General features: G+C 41.7%; 1 protein-coding gene across 2 annotated transcripts in view; it reads right to left on the bottom strand.

Moving 5' to 3' along the window:
* MYH10 (myosin, heavy chain 10, non-muscle) overlaps positions 1-24,240 on the bottom strand; it is a 138,523-nt gene that overhangs the window by 33,472 nt on the left and 80,811 nt on the right. Inside the window, exons 14-22 of one of the 2 annotated variants that reach the window (XM_012655702.1) lie at positions 22,039-22,212; positions 21,664-21,778; positions 17,232-17,294; positions 7,811-8,004; positions 7,590-7,711; positions 5,973-6,042; positions 5,724-5,884; positions 1,576-1,684; positions 1,158-1,289 (exon numbers count right to left, since the gene is read on the bottom strand). In XM_012655702.1, the coding sequence (XP_012511156.1) occupies positions 1,158-1,289; positions 1,576-1,684; positions 5,724-5,884; positions 5,973-6,042; positions 7,590-7,711; positions 7,811-8,004; positions 17,232-17,294; positions 21,664-21,778; positions 22,039-22,212 (1,140 nt within the window). The remainder of the gene's footprint in view (positions 1-1,157; positions 1,290-1,575; positions 1,685-5,723; positions 5,885-5,972; positions 6,043-7,589; positions 7,712-7,810; positions 8,005-17,231; positions 17,295-21,663; positions 21,779-22,038; positions 22,213-24,240) is intronic. The other variant, XM_012655703.1, reaches the window with a different exon arrangement.

The following is a 24,240-nucleotide window of genomic DNA, read 5'->3' as shown; positions in this document are numbered from 1 at the left end:
ATATCTTCACCATGATTTCCATGGTCAATGCATGTCACCAAAGAAACTTGGAGTTAAAAAAAATATACAACATCACTGGTAAAACTTTCAAATATGTTTTTGGCTATAACAAAATAATCTACATGAAAGCATTTTTGGTTTTTCCTGTTATCTCAAGTTATTCTGAGTAATACATACTGAATTCATGCGATTTTAAGAATTATAGTTCTTCCATGAAGATGAGTTACAAAGGACAGATAAATAGGAGATAGAAAATATTCAAATGTGGTCAAGTTCACGGTCACTACTAATGCCTGCTTGGTATTAAGTAATATTCTTGGCCTTTATCGTTAATATTTTTGGCCTTCGGCACTACAATTCTATTATTGTCATCCACAAATATTTCCTGAGCATCTGCTTTGTCCATGAAAAAAACTGCCTGTAAGAGAGATGTTCCTTCAAGACCACTGTCGCTAGAGAAGAGGCAGGCAGTGGCCTTGTACTCAAGCATCTCGTCCTTTTGCTTTTTTCTATTTCCCCTCATAAGCAGACACAGGAAGATGATAGCATTGGGAGCCTCATCTAACACAGGTGTTAAACACATGCTCAATAGCAAGAATAACAAAAGCAAGAATGGAAAGACAAGTATCACATGTACTCACCATCAAATTGGTATTAACTGATTAACACATAAGTGCACATATAAGAATAACATCTATTGGATGTTGGGCAGGGGGGAGAGGGGAGGAGGAGCAGGGAGGAGGGGATGGGTATATGCATAAACAAAGAGTGCAATGCGTACCACTCGAAGAATGGACATATGTGAAAATCGGACTTGGTGGGGAGAGGGGGGGCAAGGGCAACATATGTAACCTAAACATCTGTACCCCCATAATATGCTGAAATAAAAATTAAAAAAAAAAAAAAAGAATAACAAAAGCAAAGATGCAAGGGTAAGGTTGATTTTAATTTATATAAATCTAAAATGTAAAGCATAATGTATTTGTTAACTCTATTATCAAAAGGTATACACTTTGGAAATGAGTGAAAACATCTCACATAAAATAAGATAATATGGTAGGTGAAGATACTGATGATTAAATGGGTCAGAGGTGCTATCGATGGAAGGTCTCGTACTGACGCAGGGCAGGCGTGGATTATGATGTCAGCGCACACACCTGCTGGTGCTTCCTCTCCATCTCCTCCAGCTCTCCTTCCACCTTCGTCTGCTTCTCCTTCACCTTCAACAGCTCTTCATCTTTGGCCTGAAGTTCTTCCTCCTGGCGAGTAACTTGCAGGAGAGGCTTCACCTGTGATACGGTTGAACAGTTTATCATCCTCTCTCTTTCCTATGGGTTCTTACTGATCAAACTCTGCTACGTAATTTATTTGATTATTAGCAGACAGGGTCTCACTCTACTACCCGGGCTGCAGTGCAGTGGCGTCATTATAGCTCACTGCAACCTCACACTCCTGGGCCCCAGTGATCCTCCCGCCTCGACCTCCCAAACTGCTTGGATTATAGGCATGAGCCACCATGCCTCACCCAAACTCTGCTATTCAGAAAGGGATTCAGAGAGAAGTAAGCCAGGCCACCTTTGTGAAGACTCGCCACCACTGCCAGTGCCGTAGTTTCAGGTATGCTGCACAGTTCCGCTGCAAGACCTTTAAGGCACTTAGTTGTTGCTGCTTCTTGGCAAAGGCCCTGAAGAACAATAAGAACTTGCTATGTAAAGAAAAAGGTTGTTTAAATAGCTGTTATCATAAGAAGACTTTCTAAAGGCGAACATTCTTACTCGGCCAGAATACGGAATGAGTTTTAATCAGGTCCTTGGTGAAACACGAAAAGAAATGGGACTTGCTGGCTCTAACCCATGTCAGCTCAGCCCACCTCCAGCACGGGCACCGGTCCCTGCACTTTCTTCAGATGCTGCACTGCACATTTGCCTGCTGCCATCCACCCCTAGGCACACACGCGCACACACTCTTGGACGTGAACAGACCTCCTGTTTTCCTGATGTAATCAAGACAACGTGGCAGGAGGCCCCTGCCTTCCCTTTGCTGGTGTTCTCTATTAGCTACTCTCCTGTTTTTCTTTTGATGTGGCACAGAAGAAATATTCTTTCCCCTCTAGGGTCATTTTTCTCTTTCTTCCCCCCACTTTGCCATAACACAGTGCAGCCCCCCAAAGCTGGATTAGGCTTGGAGATTGCTGTGTCCTGTCTCTCATTTGCAGATGAAGGCTCAGAGAAGTCGAGAGACTCCCTCTTGGACACTCTAGGACACGGAGATACCTGGTGAACTGCGGAACCCTGGGCTAGGCATTCCCTACTGTACCATGCTGCCTCCTCAATCCCTCAACATGGTCTGAGACCCACTTCCTATCGACCTTGACTCTCGCACTTTCACTTTCCCATGCTCCTTCAGGAATACAGCCCCCTTTATGAAATGCCTCCCCCTTTATTGCCAAAAACAAGCCCAGACCCAACGAAGCTCACCCTGCTGTTCCTGCTGATAGACAATTTGTCTTTTCCTACTTGTTACCAAACTTTCAGGATTCACAGGCCAATATTCCTACGACCTAACTAACTCCCTGACTGCTAGCAGTCTGGTTTCTACCCGCCCCCATTCTACTGAAGTTGCATTTTAGATACTGACAAAGGATGCCCCAGACTTGGAATTTAGCAGCTTTTTCCTCAGCCAAACCCATTGGGCCTTGTCTGCTGCACACTTCTGTGCACTACTCACTACTTGAATATTCTTGTCCCCTGGATTTCAGAGCACCAGAATGACCTCGGAGTCCCTTCGTCTCTCTGTCACAGCACTGACCCTCCTCTCCAGTTACCTACTTATACCACTGTCCATCTTCCCAACTAGACTCTGAGCTCCTCAGCAGCAGGGACTGTGGCCCAGTTATTTTTGTGGCCACAGCACACAATCAGGTGACTATAGATGCAAGGCTTCCTCAGAATGTTTGCTGAGTGAATGAATGAACTGGGCACTTCCTGGAAATAACCTGATTATTTCTCTTGGATCCTGTTATACCTGTTTGCAGGAGTAGCTACAGGATGCTCCGGGGAAAGAGAAGCAATTGAAGGAGAAAAGATAGGAAAGAAATTTAGAATCATTCATTCACTCCAGCAAACAGATATATCAGGATGCAAGTAGGAATGTCTTAAGAAAAGACTTGATAGTTGCTGCTTTAGAGCACAAATGACCAATTTTCAGTGGTCCATGACCTATTACGTTTCCTCACAGGAATCCCGCAACTGTCATACTGCCAACTAATTCCTCCTTGCTGGTTAGAACTTCCCCTGAGCCCAGTGCTTCTAATCACTTTTATTCTTGCTCCCTACAAAGCCTTCTACCTTCTAACTTATTTCTACCACCCAAAAAGGTTTGGCCAAGTCTTAATTCTAAGAGTTTCTACTACAAAACAATAGTTTTGAAAATGTCTTTTGAGCCTCTGAAGCATCCACCTTCCAATTCTTGCAGTCGTCTTCAGGAATGCTATGAAAATTCACCCAGTCTTCTTACTAAAAACCACTGCCCTAGTTGCTTCCTTGGCCCTTTAGGAGATATTAATAAACCTGTTGGAACGAAGAGTCAGAAGCATGCCAGGCACTTTGTTTAGTGGGATGAGGCAGCTGGCTTTCCCACTCCACAACAGTCAGCTGGCAGTTACCGAGCACCTGCTACGTGTCAGGCGCTGTCCTCCGGCTTTCATGAGGCCGCTTTGTGACATGTGTCTAAAACATAGCATCCTGTCTTCAAGTACCTGGGAAGTGGACTTCATAACTATTCAAAATCACTTCTGCCCCTTCCCTCTTTTTATGGTTATCACAATGTCCTCCAGGATGCTTCAGCCTCAAGTTCAAGGATTTCCATTAAGATATTTATCTTTTTGACTACTGTAAGCACTGTTCTGCCTTTTTACACATTATAATCTGGTTCTTTTGAATAGGTTGTCTTCTTTTACTGATGTATCCTAATTTTAAGTCACATACATACACATAGTGTGACTAACAGGAACTGCCAATGACATGGGCCTGCTGGCTTACATTTAAGATTACATGGATTTGTTAGTTTTAAGTCCTTAAGATGAGACAATATGAATGTAATATCTTGGTTTTTTATTTTCTGTCTCAAAATCTTTGCAAACAAGGTTTAGATATCAATGAAAAAAGCCACACGAAGTATATTTATATACTTCATTTCTTGCACTTTTGACAGGTGTAGTATGTTTCTGGCAGTTGTAAAGTTTTTTTTACTAACTCTAGGAAGTTAGAAAGGCACCTGCTGGTGCTCACTCTGTATGCTACGATAGGCATTCTGCCGTCTAGTAGATATACAGTGAGGAGGGTCTTTGCTATAAACAGGTTCACTTAATTATTTAAATATACTCGAAGCATAAATATATAAAAACCCAAGTCTTTTGCTCCTTCTTGCCAAATGTTTCGTGGTATCAGTCACTGAGGATATCATCTTTTTTTTGGAGACAAAGTCTTGCCTGGGCCAGAGTTCAATGGTGTCATCATAGCTCGCTACAACCTCAAATTCCTGGACTCAAACAATCCTCCTCCCTCAGCCTTCCAAGTAGCTGGGACTACAGGTGCGCGCCAGCATGCCTGGCTAATTTTTCAGTTTTTTGTAGAGACAAGGTCTCACTATGTTGCTCAGGCTAGTCTTGAACTCCTGGCCTCAGCCTCCCAAAGTGCTAGGATTATAGGTGTGAGCCACCACACCTGGCCAGATATCATCTATTTTTCTTGAACTTTCCATGCTACCTTTTTAACTCAGTATTCTACCTTACAGGCAAAGAAACACAAACATTGCCTCCGCCTTCTTCTGTTTAAAGCCCCTGTCACTGGTGTCTGGGCAAGCAGCCTGCCTGGGAACCACAGCTGCTTTCCCACTCACGCCTGAAGGACATTATTGTAGAGCGTTAACTTCCAGTCCAGGTGCTCACGTTCTGTTTGTCAGAGCTGTCTGGATGGCAAACTATTCACCTCTCTCAATTTCTCTCACTCTCAAAGCCTAAGTCTTCAATAAGAAGTAAAGAAAATACCAGTTACCCTCTAAACCAGTTTTAAGTCCTTTCAATTTTATCTCAAATCCAACAACCTTTCTCTCATTCTCCACCACCACCTTCTGGGGCCCAGGCACCATCATCTTTCTACTCGAATCACTACAACAGCTTCCCACTGGCCCACCCAGTTCTACTCTTGGCCTGCCTTCTGGATTCTGTACAGGGCAGCCAGGTGGCCTTGAAAACATAGATTCTCCCCATCACTGTCCTTCCACTGCACTTCTAAGCCCTGCCCAGAGCCCATTTCTTGGGCCTCTTCTCTCACCTTGCTCCCTCTCACTCACTGTGTACCAGCCACCCTGGACCGCTTCAGCTTTTTAAATGACACCAGACTCTTGCCAAGCTGCTGCTATAGGGCCCTCACTGGAAAGCCCTGTCCTCCATTCCCAGGGCTAGCCTTCTTACCCTTGACATATTACCTCGGAGAAGCTGAAACAGGATCCCCAGCCCCTCTGTCCTGGCCCCTTTTGAGTCTCCTATTGTGGCACCCCATTATTTGGTGTGTCCATGTGTTTACTTGGTTTTCTCTCGCACCAGAAGTCATTTCCATAAGGGCAGGGACACGTCTCATGCACTCATGCATCCCTAGCACAAAACACAATGCTTAGCACAAACACGTCCTTAGTGAACGTTTAGCTGGTGAATACCCACTTACTTTCTGGCTAGGTAACCTCTGCAAACAGCCTGGAAGAAGATAATGATATCTGTGATTTTTAAATCTCTTTCTTCCTCCAAATGTGCCAAAACTCCAGCTCTGAAAAATATCTTGCTCTGTCCGATTCTATACAAGTTTGGGTCCAATTCTAAAGCCCGGATCTAAGAGAGAAAGAGTCCATTTTTCTTTTTTGCTATAGGAAAGATTATATTTCTAGTCTACAATCCATAAATATCAAGAAAAGCTTACCATTCGTTCGCAGGCCTGTTTGCCATCCATAAAACCTTTAGGAATAGCGTTTGGAGTTAGGATCTCGTATCTGTAGGAAAAGATTCCAAAGTCTTTTGTAGAAATTTGTGAACAGGTTTACCTACTAACTGTGAGTGTTGCTCTAAGAGGCAATAAATGATAAGTAATACACATTACGGAGTAAAGAAACGAACAGGTGATAATCTGAGGTTTTCTGCAGATCTAGTTTCTATCTCTTATAATAAGAATCAAAGTGAAAATGAGGTTAATTCTTTCAGGTCAAAGACTAGGTTTGGGAGGTTGTGGCAGGGAAGAATCAAAAGCTATGCTTGTGTTTTAAAAACCTTTCATTTTTCTTCATTTCCCACAAAATGTTCACATCCTTAATCTGGCTTTTTGTATGTTAAGTCACTGTCAATTTGTAGGCATTTATTAGATAATGGGAAAGGCTGTCAGAGCAATGTTCACAGGCTTCTATTTAGAACATTCAAAAATATCAGGGTGACATTCAAAATGGCCTTGGTCTGGGTGTTCACCGAGCTGTACACTTAAAATTTGTGCACCTCATTGTATATAGGTTACGCCTCAATTAGAACAATATTTTTAGCAAAAAGACACTGGCTATATTAAAGGATGAATCCTGGCTACATCAATGATATCCTGGATGCCAATTATGCCCCTTTTCTCCTACCAAAAAAGAGTGAAAATCTACCAGACTGTTTATCATACAGTGGGGCCAGAATGATGGCTTTCCTAGACACGTGGGGACTGGAAGAACTTCTCAAGTTGATGTCATCTGGAACAGTGGGAGAAAGGGCACAGGGCTATTCTTTGACCTGGCAGCTCCACTTATTTCACTGAATCTGAAATTTATTTCATAAAATCTGAAATCTGATTTCCAGAAGAAAGAAGGAAAAAAGCAAACTTATTTAACTATTAAAAAAAAATTACTGAAGAAAATTCTAAGATAACTATTTCCCATCACATGTTCATATCCATTTCTATTGTACATTGATCTTTTCCCTTTTCCCTTAGTCCTTTTCTTAATCTATCCTATTCCCTTTTCTATTTTAGCTAAATGACTCTAATTGTATGCATGTGTTTGTGCATCTGAACATATACATTGGAAAAAAATACATACAACACACACAAATATATTAACTGAAACAAGATGGAAAGAAATATCACACTATATTTTCAGGAATCACCCCTGAATGATTTTTATTTACTTTTTACTTCTCTTGAACATACTCATCTATGTAAAAAAAAAAAAAAAAACACTTTTAAAAATAATTATGTTTGAATCTAGGTAGAACTGTCTGAATGAGTAAGCTGTAAGTTTTCAGCTTTCTATGCTTATCTCACAGCTAACTCCAGGGCACTGAAGACAGGAAGTTTCTTTTCAGCACCCACAATAGCTGTCAGCGCACTGCCTTTTTATACAGTAGGTATTCGATCTTCCCACCAATAATCAAGGTAACGATTGTCCCTTTGCTATTAAGAAAACTGAAAGCATCCAGGGAACAAGGAAAAATATGTCCTCATCATATCACTGTTTTAATTCATATTAAGATAAGCTGTGATACATATGCAAAAAAAGGTACAAGTTAGCGATACCTCTGTCTGAATTCCTGGAAGACTATCCGGTTGGGGAACCCCTGGCGACAGATCCTGATCCCTTCCAGGACACCGTTACAGCGGAGCTGATCTAGCACCAGATGCGGGTCCAGTTTTCCAGCCTAATCAAGCAAATAATAGTTTTACTGTTTACTCTTTGTAACCTGACCTCGATCAATTTTAAACACTATTGTATTGTGCATGTTTTGCTTAACACGTACCCGCTTCTCGTGGTTCGGAATGATGCAGCGAACAAAGTTAGGGTTGGTGTTGCGCAGGGTTGCCATCAGCTTGGTGAGTGATTCTTTGTAGAGTTGCCCAACGGTACGAAACATGCCCTTTTTGGTTTTATACGCAGAGCCAAAAGCTGTCTCAGTCATACCCGTGACCTGATCCAGACCCACAATACGGTCCACTGGTGAGAAGAAAAAAAGAAAAGGAATGTGAGCCAAAGCTAAGTCTTTAGCAGGGAAAGAAAAGACACAGTGAGAGTGCAGCAGCACAAGCTTTGTGGAACGAATGGTAGGAGATGCCATATAGGTAAGGCAGTCAGCATATCTGGACACTGCACAAGCCGTGAACTAACAGCCACACACTTCTATGGCAGGATATAGTAGTGCCGGGACAACTCCAAACTACCACACACCAGCAGACGCCTTCTGCTGCACTAGTTCCACTGTCTTTGATAACATCCTGCCTGTTACACTTGTAATTGGTTGGTAAATGAAAGATCGTTGGCTGACATTATTGATACACAAACTGATTTTGCGAAAAGCCTCAAAATAGGAAATGGCTCATAAAACATATGTAAAAATATTTGATTGTAAAAATCCACTTAATGAATATGCTCGGGGATTAGGGACCAGAATTATCTCTTATTAGTCATTTGATTTTCAGTAAGAAAAGTCATTCGAGATTCAAGGACAAATGCAGGAAGATTAGATTACATCAGTTCAGATTTTTAGCAATGTGTAAACTTCAGCTCTTTCCTCATAAATAACATTACTAAAGGGAAGAACACGAAATAGGAAGGACTCTTCTGAAAAGAATAAATGCCTAAGCTTCCTGTGTGTGTACAATGGTTCAACTTCTCAGACATTTCCCTATTATTAAAGCAGCTGATGCTTTTACATTATCCACAAAGACTTAATACTTCTCGAGATGAGATTATAAACAGTGCACCTGCCACAAGCAAAACATTTGGTGCATAACGTGCATATGCTCTTATTGAAAAAATTGTTGAATGAATGAAACACATTTCTGAAGTATTTAAAAAACAATCAGAATACCAATTGAACTGTCCTTTTTAAGGCCCTCCTCAACCTCTTTTCTTTCATTTGTTTCCCATGACAGAACATGTGGGGACCTGGCACTGCATGAAGAGCTTTATGTGCAAGATCTCACTCGATTTTCCATTTCCAGTGAGGTTTTTACAAAAGAGGAAACCATGCCCCTGGGATGTAAAGTACCTGCTCAAGTTATGCAGGTCTTACATGGAAGCTGGGAGAAAGGTGGGTAAAAGCTGTTTAATTCCAGGCCCAGGCATGCACACTACAGTGCAACTGCTTCCAAGGGAAGGCACCAGACTCAAGGGTTTGGATCAAAGCTACTCCTTTTACTTGTGCATTGGAGTCTGTCTGCTTCAGAGACCACCATTCTTTCCTGAGCCTTCAACTGCCACCTCTTCACTTGCCCCAGCAGAAAGCAGCACCAAAGCCCACTTTTGCATACTGCATGAAACAAGGATCTTCCCTTGACCCTGCATCTGCCCACTTCTCTTCTGTCTCCTCAGAGCCAAGCTTCTGTCTAGAGTAGTTCACACACTGCACATCATCTCCTACTAATCTCCCAGCGTGCAGCCAGCGGGCTTCTAGCCCCTCTTCCTCCTCTCCTGACCAACACTACTCAGGCTGGTCAACTGCTAAAGCATGAGATGCCATCCATGCTACTTTATTTGACCCCAGTACATTGATATGTTGACATCTCAGTAGCATTCTAAAACCTCTCTCCACTTTGGGCTTTTTTATGAACCCCACCTTCTCCTGTATTCCCTCCATCCCCCAGCCACTCTAGTCTTCTGTTCCTTGATGGCTTCACTTCTTTTCCTGTATCTTGTGGCACTCACTAGGGACCCAATCTCAACTCACCTGAAATCCTTCTAGAGTAAGGCAAGATGCAAGTGCAGATATTGGTCCTCTGCTTTTTTCAAGCCATATTCTCATCCTGGGTGATCTCATTTATGACTCTAACTACATATGCCTGACTACACTGCATTGGCTGCCGAACACCTGTAGTCTGCTCTCTACCCGGATGTCACCAAGGAGCCCTTTCCTTCTACAAATTCTTGTTTGATCCTAACATGTCTGCTTGACTTGACATTGCATCCTTGCTTCCAGAGTGGTATCTGGCACTAACATACTTGATACATATATGGCAGTGGATAAATGAAGTAAACATTAAATCCATCTATAATCACAATAGCAAGAAATGCATTGAAAGAAAAAAGCAGGATGCTATGGGAGAAATGAGTGGTTAGAGATCTCTCTGGGGAAATGCCATTCAATACTCAAAGAATAAGAATGAGCCTATTGGGGGAAGACCATTCCAGTCAGTGAAAACAGCACGGGCAAAAGATCAGGGGCAGGAAGAAATGAAGGAAGCCCCATGCCAAGGATGCAGTATGAGTAGGAGCTTATGACACTCACAGCAGCTGCTGGGTGTGCAATGGCTTGGGGAGGAGCTTGGGGAGACCAGACAGGTGACCCTGCAGTAGCCCAGGCTCTAAGAGATGATGGCAGCCTGAACTAGTGAGATCATCGAGAAGATGGATAGAGAAACAAGATTCGAGGGTATCTTATTAGAAGAATCAACTTGCTTTTATGATTAACTTGATATGGAAAGTGAGGCAGAGGGATATTTCAAGAACAACTCCTAGGATTCTGGCTTGAGCAACTGAGTGGCTGGTGGGGAGGATGGAGAGGGAGGTGGGTTTTGTGGCTGGGAAGATAAGACCCAAACTCTACGTAAGTCTGGGGTGCCTGTGAGATGTCCAAGTGGATGAGAGATGTCAAGTAGACAAGCCAATATTACAGTCTGCTGCTAGGAAGAGAGATCTGCACTAGAAAGGTGAATTTGGGATTTGTCACCTTACAGACAGTATTTAAAGTTATGGAACTAGACGAACTACCTAGAGGGAGAAAAGAGAGAGATGAAGGCCTGGGATCAGCCCCAAGGAGTTTGGCAGAAGAGGAGGAGTTAGATACAGAGCTTGAGGAGAGGGGACAGCAGGCTCATGTGCCACCCTTGAGTATGGACTCTACCCTCCACCACCCCCATCCTGTTCTTCCTCCTGGGTTTCCTACCCAATGAGACCACTGACCCAAACTGGTCAAGTCAAACTTCCAGGTGTCTCCCACCTACCCCTCCTCTCCACCGCCCTGGCTGGGCTCCTGCTTCTTACTGGATGCTACACTTCCCCACCTGGCTCCTCCTCCGGCCTCACTTTCCCATATCATCCTCTACCCCCACTGCTACATGGTTCTTTCCATTTATACCTTTATTCCCCAGTGTAATGATTAGTAGCCATTTCTGAAAAACAAAACTCGGCATTAAATCCTTGAATTCCTCCCATAGCCTGCTGAGTATGGCCCACATGACAGCCCAGCTGTCCAGCACAGTGATGGATGTCACCCAGAGAGTCAGAAACACCTGCCACTCATGAGCTGAGCAATTTGGGGCAAGTTACCCAACTTCTCCAAGCAGCAGTTTCCTCCTGTTGAAACAGAGCTAAGGAGGCCTACTTCGCAGAGTTGTGAGGTGCCTGGAAAACATTCAAGTGCTCCACGAAGGCACCTCTCTTGCCCCCTTTCCACACCCCTAACCTACAACTGTACAAACTAGCTGCATTTTCCTAAAGACACGACGACTTCACATTGCATCCTTTTCCTTCTGCCTGGAATGCCCACCCCCCTCCAGTCAACTCTTAAAAACACTTTTAAATCTCCATTCCTTTACCTAACTATAATTCCTCAGGGAAGTCTTAGGCTCTGGTTTACATCCTGCTTCCAAGGCTTAATAGGCCACTCCCTTCTCCAGGCTCAAATCACCTGGGACAGGTCCCTGGGACCACATTTCCACGCTGTTCTGTTCATCTTCTCCACTGGATTGAGCTTCCACAGGGGACATTCTTCTAGCATCTCACACATTCAGGGTCCTGAGAACAGTTCCCGTGGTCTCTCCGGCCCCCCTGACCACCAGCAAAGATGATTTCCACTCCCCGATCCTGTGTTGGCCTGAGCGTGGTGCTGGTCATACAGTAGCTATTTAATAAATATCTGCTGAAGGAACTTGTACAAAGTTTACCAGGAGAACAAATCACCACCATGACAAAAGGGAAAGAGCACCATGTTTACTTTGCAGGGATTAAATTACATTGGTTTTGCCATACGTTAGCCTGCGAGGGCAGTTCTTAACACATTAACTGCCATGTGAGTTGTATTTAACTCATGTAGTTCTGAGCCCAGGGCCTTGTGAATTTTTCAAGTTGCTTACAACTCACACACAGAAAACAATAAAAAATAAATTTTTCATTAAGTTAGAAAGCATGGTTTTGTTTTCAAAGTTCTTATTCTATTTTTGTAATAAAACACTATGGCCCCAAGGAAAAAAAAATTTTTTTCCAGTGTGGCAGTCAATGTGTTAAACACAACGTGCTGTCAGTCAGTGTCTAGTACTGCAGCTCCATGCTTTTTTTTTTTTTAAATATAGTAACCAACAAATAAAATCATAATGAGCCTGGTTTTCAAATTTAATTTTAATAAGGGTAACCCAAAGCTAAATATTTAGATTAAAAAAATTAATGCTTTAGACTTCTGATTCTTTTTCTTTTAATTCCAAAATTTTTAAATTTCCAATTCCAATTTGGTTAGATTCCACCAATAAGCAAAATTATCTTGTGGGTGAAAGAGAAATATTTTGGGAAATTCATTAAATAAAGTGGGCCACACTAATAATATTTGGTTTCACTCAAAAATCAAAATCCAGAAAAATATCTATTTTAAAAGAGCATTTTCTTCTTCAAATGGTTAGAGAAAGATAGAAAATGCGAAGACAAGAAAGACTCCAGCAGCTCCTCGAAATGAGGAGTACTGCTCCTTCCAAGACCTAATGTGGCTCCTAAATCTCCATGTGTCTTCCAGCCATGGCTTCAGAGTAAACACTGGCTTTGTTTATTCTCCTGCTACAAATTCTTCTATCTGAGATGACGGGAAAACTGGGTTAGGGTTGCTGGTGAGAATTTAAATTTATTATTTGGTTCCCAGAAGCCTGAAAAGAATTAAAAGTATTTTATACCATCATCTAATTTATTAATCTATAACAATTTATTTAAACATTCAGAAATTAAATGAGTTCCTCTAAGGACACATTCATAATTTAAGGGAGATAATGCAATGTATCATCTATCATCATAAAACTGCCATTAACAGTTTTATATAAGGAATGTTATTGTCTGGTGCCAGAATTCTTAACCGGCCCTTCTTCTAGGGGATAATCTAGGAGACAGGAGGCACATAAGATTTTTGTTTCTCAAATCAGTGCACGGGCCAAAATACAGTGCTACTAAATTTAATTTGAAGCATTTAAGCTATTTTCAGAAACTCACACTAGTTAATATAGCTAGAAACCAAAAAAGGGGAAGAAACCTATTTAATGCAATTTTAACAGCCAGCCTGTGATGATTAAGAACTACATCACAAAATCCTTACAAAAGGTGGCCAGTATCTGGCTCTGTGCGAGGCACGTAGCAACTTCTCAATACCCATTTAAACAAGTTAAGACAATTCTATTCTAACACAGATGAAAATGTTACTAACCATTAAAAACAGATTTGGAAACAAATATTTAACTGCTAAGAAACAATTTTAACATCCAATAGTATATGTCTGTAACATCTCTATTACATAGTACTGTATAACAAGTTTACGTGGTTATGTTACTGGTTGCTAGAACCAATCTGTAAATTGCTCTAGAGTATCTGGAAATTTTTAGAAAAATTCCAGGAAGTTCAGAGGTTGCCAGGAAGCATGTGACTTAAGGAGAAGGAATCTTCCTTACATCCTAAGCACTAGTTTCAAGCTGAACTTGAATGCTGCCTCCTGTACTTCCCCCATTTCTACCTTCCTATCCCTTTGGGACGTCCAAGGTGTTTGGGCAAAGAGGAAACCCCCTCTTCACCCTCAGAGATTCTCCTGCGCTTCTGCTCTTGCTTTTTCCCCTTGTCTGGTCCCATGTCCCTAACTCATTCTGAGACCAGGCAGCACAGAATGACTGCCTATCAGCTGAGCCTTGGGACACTATGAATAACAGTGGACTTGCAATAGATAAAGCCTAGGAAATAAACATTTATCAAGTTTCTCTGTTTTTCACAATTACCACCGCAGCAGCCATAGACACAGCCACAGCAACTGCAACTCTAGAACAGCATGTATTTGGGTACTTCTCATGTGCCAGGCACAGGCTCACTCTACCTTGTTGATACTCACAATAACCCTGAAAACTATGTGTCATTGTCCCCACTTGACCTGAGGAACTAAAGTTGCAGTACCCAATGCTGCTTCTCCTTGAGTTCCCAACTACTGCTAAGACTCAAGATAAAAAACTATGAAGGAGTAGATACTGCCAACAACAAAAAACATTTGTCCATGGGAAATGACGACAATGTAGGCATGTAAACTGTGTCAGATTTAAACCACAGATTCTAAAATGGCACTTAAGAGGTTATGACCAATGGATGTCATCTGTAAGGAGATTAAATGGCTACCATTTTATCAGTCATATTACTTGATTTTGAGTAAAGCTGCCTTTAATGTCTTATTAGACCAAAAAAGAAAAAAGACTGGTTCAAAGTTTTCAAAGTCAGAACATTCTCGTTTCTATGTTGAAAAAGCTTGGCTAAGATAAAAACCTGTGACAGTGGGGAAGCCCTCCCCTGCTGGGAACCAAGCTCTCCTTGGTGATTCTCAGTTTCCAGTTAACTGCTGCTACCCCATCCCATATGCTGCTTTTGTGAAAGACTGAAAAGGGGTGGGGGAATTTCTCTACCAACAATGGAAACTTGCTTCATGGGACTTCTCACGTTTTCCCTTGTTTTTTCTCTGTTTGTACCTTCAGACCCGGCTGCAGTTGGGCACATGTGGAGGTTCAAAGAGCCTAAATGGTCCTACTCTGTGAAGGAAACTGCGGGTGAAGATTACACATAATTGTCCTTCCAACGTGATTCGGATGAGGTCGAAAGCTTTTGATGGTCCCTATTATCTCAGATTCTTTAGTCCAAAAGCACAGCTGTAACTTTGAGGTTATAGTCCCTCTTTGCTAGTTCATTCTGCTTGCATCCTCCACCACTGCTTTACCTAGAAGTCCAGATTTGCTAAATATATTTGGAAGAAAACAATCCTTGAGTTTATAGCCGAAACTTGCACGACCTCCATATTCTGCCTCTAGAAATCCTGTTCCTTTCCTTTCTGCATTTGTCCTTTGATGCTTTTGGAAACCTCTCTTTACCCCAGTCTCTCATTTTTATCCTCAAAAGCCTACATGCTCTTCATAATGCAATTTTCCCAACATTATGAATGTACTTAGAAGCACAGGACCCTTTCACTTTGTGTTATCTTCTTTAAAGAGCTGCTCGCTACGTGTTGGCAAGTCATAGGCAATCACAGTCTGCATCCCTGGAAACTCCTTCATCCACTGTCTTCCCAGAAATCACTGAAAATACTAAAGTTCCACATTTTTATTTTTAAACCCCTTACCCCTCCCTGGGGTGGTCTCTTGAATCCATAAACACATACTGCAGAGAAAAAGATTTTGCTGCAGAATAAATATGCAATTTCAAAGACTATGTTTAGCCATGGTAGATGGATGGAAGCTCCATGGGGAAGTAGAGAGATCCGCGATGCTTGGTTCAGCTGAGTAACTCAACCAAGGGACACCTCACGGGAGAGATAGCACCAGGAGTATTTTCAGTGCCAAGGTGAGAATGCAGTGAGGCGGATGAGCTTACTCCCTGCTCGTTCATTAGAATGAAGTCACCCAAGGGTGGTTCTGTACACCCCAGAGACCCCCGTCCCACAGGATAGAGAGTCTGCCCTTTAGGTGAGGGAAAGGCCATGCTGCTGCATCTGAGAACTGGGTGTGGCATTGCCAGCCACCCACCCATCAATTCTCTCACTCAATGACTTATTTACATTGTGCCTCATTTGTGCCAGATGCTGAAGAACTGACAGTGAGCAAAACCAAGCACTTGCGCTGCTCTCAAAGAGCTCACAGTGTGGAATTCTCTTCAAAGATTATTAGAAATCCAAAAGTATTACAGGGAATCGATCTAAAGAGAGTGTCCTACTTTGGGAGCAATCCAAACGGTCAAGTGCTAACCTTTTAACAGCACAAGTCCCAGGCAGACCAGAGCTTATAACTACCTCCAAGCTCTTTCTCTCTCTCTCTCTACTTCTTCAACATTGTCAGTTCTCCCCAAGGTCAGAGGTGACTTAGATTTCTTCCTTTAGAGATCTGTATAATTTTCATTTCACCTTATGCTGTCTTTGGCATAATCTTTTCTGCCCTCCTACCCCATGCTTGCAATCTACTTCTTTCCCAGTATATGAGCTAGAGTTGATGGCAGGAATCTTGAGCTGGATTAAAATAGGCATGGTCCTTTAACATTTTTAAAAATAACTTTTGAAATGGATTTGGATCTCAGCATTATCATGTTCCAAAAATCATAAAGGAAATTTCATTAGATGAATTTGATTATCTTTGAATTTTGCTACTTGCCAATTTCACTGAACATTTGGAGGACTGGGTGGTCTTCATTTTATATTGAGCTTTGGGGGCCCTCTAGCCATGGCTAGGTGGTATTTTAAAACAGGGCTAAGGATTCAGATAACAAAGCCCAAACATTTGGAGCTCGATTTCAGGTTTAATGCATAAATTCTGACAATATTCCACTCTTTCTTAGTCTCAACTTGCACATGTCAAGCCTTGTAGGTAGTTTCAGTGTCTTTAGTTGAAAAGAAAAGGTCAAGTAGCCAGATATGCATACAAATTCCAAACAAAAGGGATATATAATGATGAGACCAACACGCCTGAGATAAATAATGTAATTATCTGTTCACAAAATGTTGGTGACTAAAAAAACAAAAACAAAACAAAAAAAAACTCCTTGGAATTCCTTGGAGTTGAAAATTTAAAGGTGACTCAAAGACAAAGGAGATGTCATTTAGCAGATCAATTCCTAACAATTCCTTTAGAGGACTGTGTATCAAAATGGCACTATTGGAAAAGGTAATGGTATACCTTTTAATATGCGGTGCTGTAAGTGCTATGCATAAAATAAGAAGCAATGTGTAGGCAGCAGCAATTCAATTGCTTATGCACTCAAACAGTTGCCTTGAAGTATAATAAAACTGAGCATGAAATGAAAGGTTCATGCAGACCTATGAGCAAAACAAAAACAGAAACCCCAAACCAGCCCTCCCTCCCCAGCCTACCCTGCCCTCCCCGCCACCCTGCCAGCCCCCCCACATGTTTTTCCTGTGGGCTTAAAACCCTTCTGTTTTGGAAGACCTACAGGCTTTATACATTCACCTGGTGGCTCATGAAGACCAGAAACACTGTCATAGAAAGAAGCTCTCTGAATATTCTGAATCTCTAAAGCAGAGAAACAGCAAAAACAGGACAGAAGAGCAAATACACAAACACTTCAGTTAGTGTGAAAGACATTTGACAGCACAAGTCAACTTTGAAATTGGGCTACAAAAGGAGCTAGTCCAGGGCAGATCCCATGCAAACATTACTGCTTAGAGAATTTGCACATTTGGACAAAGTTCTTTATAAAGTAAATTAATGCTGAATCCAAAGAGCATATTCCCAACTCCAGGTGTGAGCATTATTATATTGTATCAATGCTAAATGATTGCCCCATGTAAATGCAGGATGACATTTAAGAATAATAACGTACTGTTTGAGTTGTCTATCATAAAAATACCTTACAATTAGTAAATCAGGACAAGACTGCAGTTAAGTTTGAGCACTATGGCAAATGTAAATATTAGTGGCTTTTACTGTCAAAAATGACACTGCTGTGTAATTTTACTTCTAGTACAGATTTTTGGAAATATAATTTACTTTGAATACAAATTACTAAAAGGTAACTACCATTAAGGAAAATAAAATTCAAGTTCTGTTGTAGCGAAAGGTTAAAATAATTTCAAATCATAAGATTACACTTATTAATCATATGGTTACTCATGAAAAGATCCTAGGAGGCACATTTACATGGAAAATGCAATCTTTAGTTTTTTTCTGCATATAAGCCTTACCAAGTGGCAAGAAGTCCTAAACTGGTAGGGAGATCCCAAAACAACATCTTTTAGCAAAAAGTAGGGCACTATGAATCTCTAGGGCAGGGCTGCCACCAATAAATCTTATTTCTCCTGGTTTGGCCTTAAGAAAACTCTAAAACCCCAACCAAAACTCTATTTTAATACAAAATGTTTCACACTCAAGGTGTTGTACATTCACAGGCAAACTATATTCATATATCATATATTAATATTCATCAATTCATGGTCATGACATTTCTGCTTTTGCATTTAAGTGGCAATAAAAAGAGGGAAATAATGTTTTTCCATGGCTATTTTCTTTTCCTAGAGAAAAAGCTCCTTTTATCCCAAGAGATCTCTGTACCTAGAGTGAGCAGTGATAAATTCTCCACCTTAGAACCTTCTTCAAACTCCTGTGCCTGCCACTGACTTTATGGGTGAAACACACAATCCTCAAGATCGGACAAATGTGGTACCACCTCTCTGCTGCCCCTTGCCCTGAAGAATAGCATCCCCCAATAGTGAATGACCTCTAAGATCTTCTCTGTCACTCAGACTAAACTAACTGTCCAACTAAGCTGATGGATGACAGGACTTCCCGCAAATATGATAGGAGCACTATCAGGAGAGGAAACATGTAGGTTTATTCCAGAGCAGAAGCTAGCAGAGCCAAAGCAAACTTGGGGTAGGTAAGATTTCCCATGGCCTATTTTGACAAGAGTGGCCAAACCCACTCCCAAACTGCATATCTGTAGAAAGGGAAGGGCTAGAAACAGGGCCGTGCAAACAGTGTGTCTGTGAGGTCAGAGCTACAGACTAAATATGGATGAACAGGGCTCGCACCAGGCTGAAGGAACTCAGCAAGGCTACAAGAGTTTCCTCTAAGCATTTCTGTAATCAAAGAAATAACTTTCCTGTTATCTCTTAAATAGAAAACACAGAAAAGCAGACAAGGAATCTCCTGACATGGTCCTATCTGTAAGATATCTCCTCTGTTGTTTATAATTTGCAGTGATCATTCCAGCCTCCCACCTCCCTGCTACCTGCTAAATCTCACACCCATAAAATTTCTGACCCACTGTTGCCAAAACCCTCTCCAGTATGTGGAGATGGTGAGACCTGAAGTTAAAGGAGAAGAATGGAAACAGGAAGCCCAGGAAGCTGGGAGCCAAGATAAAGACTAGCTGAGTCCTGTTACTGCGTCTGTGTATATCCTGCTTTCTCAACTGGATTATACTCTTAAAGGGCAGGGGCATGCCTTTCGTTGCTTCCAGAGCTCTCTCACAGATTACCCTGGGAAGCACATACTTGTATGAATGGGTCAAGGGCTGAACAGATGTTTCCAACACCGTTTTTGGTTAAGGAATACAAAAATAAGAGTCAAAAAGGGGTTCATGATGTCAGAACAAGTATGTAATAATGTCCTTTCTTATATAGTGTTCCCCAAATACCTGCTTCTCTTCAATATGAAGAGGAAACTAGTGTTTGAGGCTTCTACAGGGAAAACTCACCACTCCTCTGTTCCTTTCCCCAGGCATTCCCTCCACGCCCACCACCACCCTCAGTTACCTCACACTCAACTCCCAATTGTAGGCTCTTTCATCCCAATATATCCGACCAGCTAAGACTGTCACTGCCTGAGGTCACAAACCTACTGATGCTATTCATTCAAAGAAGTCCCAAGTCCAAACCCCACTTGGGATGGGCCATCGGTGCTCTCGAGTCTGGTCTCAACCTACCACCCCGCCTTCTTTAAAGCCACACGGAACACTCCTCCTGAGCTGTGACCACTCTACACCTCTTCTTCCCCACGCCAACCTCACCTCTACAAATGCCACCCTAGATACTCATCCCTAGACGACTTAGTTCACATAAACTTTCTTACCCGAAATGCTTAAGGTGTAATCAGGCCATAAATGCTAATAAATTAGTGATGAAAACTCTGTCTGGCACTTAATAAGTGCTCAGTAAATGTTAGCTTTCATTGTTTAATCAACGGATTATTATTATCCTTTAAGGACATGGAAAACTGCATCCTCCTTCATGACATTTTACCTTAGCACCCCAGGAAAGGGCAGTCCCTTCCTCTGTTGCACAGAGCTAAAAACTCATCCTGTACCATTCACGAGGCGTTTATCACAGATACTCTGGCACTCAACAGTTTGTGTACTGATCTCACTTCCTCTGCTGTGTTCTAAGACCTTACAAGGGTGCCCAGAGGAGGGGCTGAACATGAGGCGATTTGTAATGTACGCAGTGCCCAACACCATCACAACCGAAGTGATTCCTGAAGGAATGCCGATGCTGAAGACTGCAGCATTACCCTCTCTTCCTTCTGAGGCATTTCCCACCACAACGCTGACTTACCAGTGCTGGTCTTGCTAGCATGGTGGACCCTGTGACAACCTGAGCTCAGCCTTTCTTTCTGCTCTCATTCCAGTTTCTCACAGCCCACTCTGACGCTGCCTCCACCAGGGAGAGGAGCAGCTCGTCTGCGAGGGCACTACACATTCTGTTCCTGGTACTCACACAGCATCCCTCGGCTGACTACATCATTGGTAGCGACTCTGTCCACTTAGCTAGTTGGAGATTTTCATCAAAAGGGACAAAGATGAAAAGCTTCTGCTTTACTTGTGGGAAGGGTAACCTTTTCCCCAATCCCCTTTTAAATGGTCTCAGGCTCCTTCCCAGGACGCCTGCGCGCCTGCCTGCAGTGCACCCATCCCTGCAGGCTCCTCACACTCGTGTGGCCTGACAGATGTGGTTTATGTGGTCACCTTTGCCCCTACTCACTTTCTCCATGTCTGTTCTTTTCTTTTCAGTCTCCCTCCCTTTGCCTCAATTGCCCCAGCCCCCTTCTTTATTGTTTTCTGTGCTTCTCTTTCTAACTCTGAGAAAAGAGCTGGGTTATAAGGCTTGAGATGCTCTAGGGAAAGCAGACATGAGCCGGGTTACTGATAGGCTGAGCCTCTGGGTCAAGGCTGAGGCAAGGGCAGATCCAGGGCTAAGGTCCTGCATGGCCCGAGGCTAAGCAAAGGGGTGGGACAGAGCCAGGATGAGAAGGAGCAGGGGAGCTCAGCCCTAGGAGAAGACACTGGGCCCTGCGATGCATAAAGACACGCAGACATTTTGTTTTGCTGATAGTAGTAAAATTTTCTAGTCTATGATAAAAAAGAAAAAAAAATCACCAAAAATCTTTATCTCAGGTTCATATAAACAAAAGCACTATGAAGACTGATGGAAATGAGAGCAACTGATCTGTATGTAGGTATCTGAGAATTTATTTACTGGCCACTTTGTTGTGGGGGGAGCAGCGCTGGTGCAGGGTGCGGTTGAGCAGACCTGTGTACACACGGGCAGAGGGGAACGTGCGGGGCTTCTCGGGTCTCGTGTCCCAACGCCCTCGGATTGTAACTGAGTGAGACTGAGGCGTACGTGTACTTCTTTGTGTCTCTGGGCCTAGAATGTTTCTGTGCTTCCCGCAGCATCTGACCAAGAAGGCAGATGTCTTGTTATTCATTTCCGAACCCAAGTATTCTTAAAATGGATAAATTCTAATATAACGGCAGCCCTGCTCTAGGGAAAGATTTTAAAGTAAAAAATATATATACATATATATGTAAAAGAACCACATATAAACCTTTATTATAAAAGATTCCAGGCAAGATTAATTATAAACATAAGCACTATCTTACCATCCTTCCAAAGCTCTGCCACAAATCTGTCTGAGGACTGGTGCAAAAGGGTGGCCACATTGTCATTCAGAGGGTCCATGTTCTTCATCAGCCACTCATCGGCCTTATAGTCCACCTGTCCCGTACCAGAGCCAAATGTGGTGAAATGGAAAACAAAATCAAACACAAAAACAAAAACCACTTTAAGCCTTAACCAAAAACTTTCATAGAACAATAAAAAAAAAATGGGTTGTCTCAAAGATGATGCATTTGTAATATATACTATATTTAAATGTTTATAAATGTTTATCAGCACCTTTGTTACATCTTCATAAAACACAGCAAAATTTCAAACACAGCAATGATAATCAAGTTATTCAACATAAGGCCTCTTACCTTTCCTGCATAATGTATAATGCAAAAATCAGCTTTGTCTTTCAGTTGCCGAGGTTTCTGGAACTTGGAATGGGAACCTTGCTCTTGAACCAGCTTTTCAACAAAGGTTTTATCTGTGGCTTTAGGGAACCAGCACTCTTCATCCAAGAGGGCCAGCACACCCGGCGGGTTTGCCTGATAATGAGAGGCAGTGAGAATTGACAAGGTTCCATGTCACTTTAATACCACTGGGTTTGGCAGCTTAACTTTCTAAATGATTAGAGTTTTAAGAAGATCCATGGAAAACAAATTGCTAGGATGAAAGGTAATATCTAACCCATAACAAGTTTATAATTCAAACACTGAGATCTAAAATTGCTAAAAAAGTACTGGCAAGAAAATGGCTAAGTTATCTTATAAACTTATAAATACTCTATGTAAATTGAAAATACACTAATTCCAAGTAGATGACCCCAAAAAAGCAGCAAATAAAAGAAGCCAGGAAGGAACTGGGGGATAGAGAGATGAAAGTGAATGTTTATATACAATGACTGGGTCAATAAAATTTTTTTTTTGGAAGTAGGGTTTCCTTCTGTCACCCAGGCTACAACGCACGAGGTGTGTACCACCATACCTGGCTAATTTCTTAAAAAATTTTTGTAGAGACAGGGTCTTGCTATGTTGCCCAGGCTGGTCTTGAACTCCTGGCTTCAAGGAATCCTCTTCCCTTGGCCTCCCAAAGTGCTGGGACTACAGGTGTGAGCCACCACACCCAGCCAGGATGGATAAATTATTATAAAACTTCAACTAACTGAAATGTTTCAGATATTTTATATCCTAATCAATTTAATTTTGTTTAAATAAATACATGATGATTAAATAAAACAGACAGGGTGCTTATTAATTGCTTTATATATTTGTTTTAACATTTTAGGTCACTTGATTATTAGTTTATTGAAAAATGGCCTAGATGGGTCAGGGTGCAAGATCCTGTCTCTACAAAAAATAAAAAAATTAGCCAGACACGGTGGTGTGCACCTGTAGTCCTAGCTACTCAGAAGGCTGAGGCAGGAGGATTGCTTGAGTCCAGGAGTTTGGAGCTGCAGTGAGCTATGATTGTGCCACTGTACTCCAGCCAGGGTGACAGAGTGAGACCCTGTCTCAAAAAATAAATAAATAAATAAATAAATAAAATAAAACAAAACTAAAAATGCCTAGGTGAATCCACAGAGTCAGAAGGTAGATAGATTAGTGGTGGCCAGGGTTTTGGGGGAGGGAAATGGGAGTGACTGCCAATGGGTACAAGGTTTCTTCTTTTTGGGATGACAATGTGGTAGATATACTAAAAACCGCTGATTATAGCAGTAAAAGGTGGATTTTATGGAATGTGAATTATGTATCAATTTTAAAAAAAAGGCCTAGAGCTCAACATTCTCTCTGGAATGACTCCCTTTTTGGAGGTAAGTGACACATGAAAGATCTAAATAGTGATGGTCTTATTTGATAGTGCTTCTCAGTCATCATTTATCATCACACTGCAAATATGGCAAGTGTGTGATACAAGGCTAAGCTTGTACCAATTTTAGTGACACATACAAATCAGCTTTTTGAATAAAACTCTAGGATCAGTTTTCTTCAATTCATAAGACCTTTATATTTACTAGGGAAGAGCTGGCTATATATACAAATACTGTTTTAAAAAGTAACTAGAAGTTATAGTTAAATATAAATGAAACAATGTAATAATATGGTCAGGAAAGGTGATGGTTGATCTGAATGTCAGCAGGTAGAAGCTGAGAAAACCTTCTGCAACTGAGACCCTTACTCCGTGACTCCTTCACCTACATGAATTTACGGGGTCTCATATCAGCTAAAAGAAGAGAATACTCAGAGGCAACTAGGATTAGGTAATCCTAGGGGAGCTAGGGCTTAGCATGGCAGATAACTCAATCCACCTCAATCATCTGACAACTCTTAGAAATGAATGTCCATATTAAGATAATTGAAATATCCATCTTTTTACCATAATTTTATATTTTTAATCCCTCTTAATTAAAAATTCCTAACTTCTGACATAGGATCTCAAATATAATTTTTTCTAAATGACTCAGTGATAGCATGATTATGAATATCTATTATTGTGTCTCCTTTTTATTTTTTCCAATTCATCCTTCAATGTCAGGATCTCTATTATCCTTTCTTCTTTCAGTTAGGTATTTCTTT

The sequence above is a fragment of the Propithecus coquereli genome, unplaced genomic scaffold, assembly GCF_000956105.1.
Source record: "Propithecus coquereli isolate 6110/MARCELLA unplaced genomic scaffold, Pcoq_1.0 Scaffold482, whole genome shotgun sequence".
Classification (NCBI taxonomy): Eukaryota; Metazoa; Chordata; class Mammalia; order Primates; family Indriidae; genus Propithecus; species Propithecus coquereli.
This window is presented reverse-complemented; position numbering and strand designations above follow the sequence as displayed.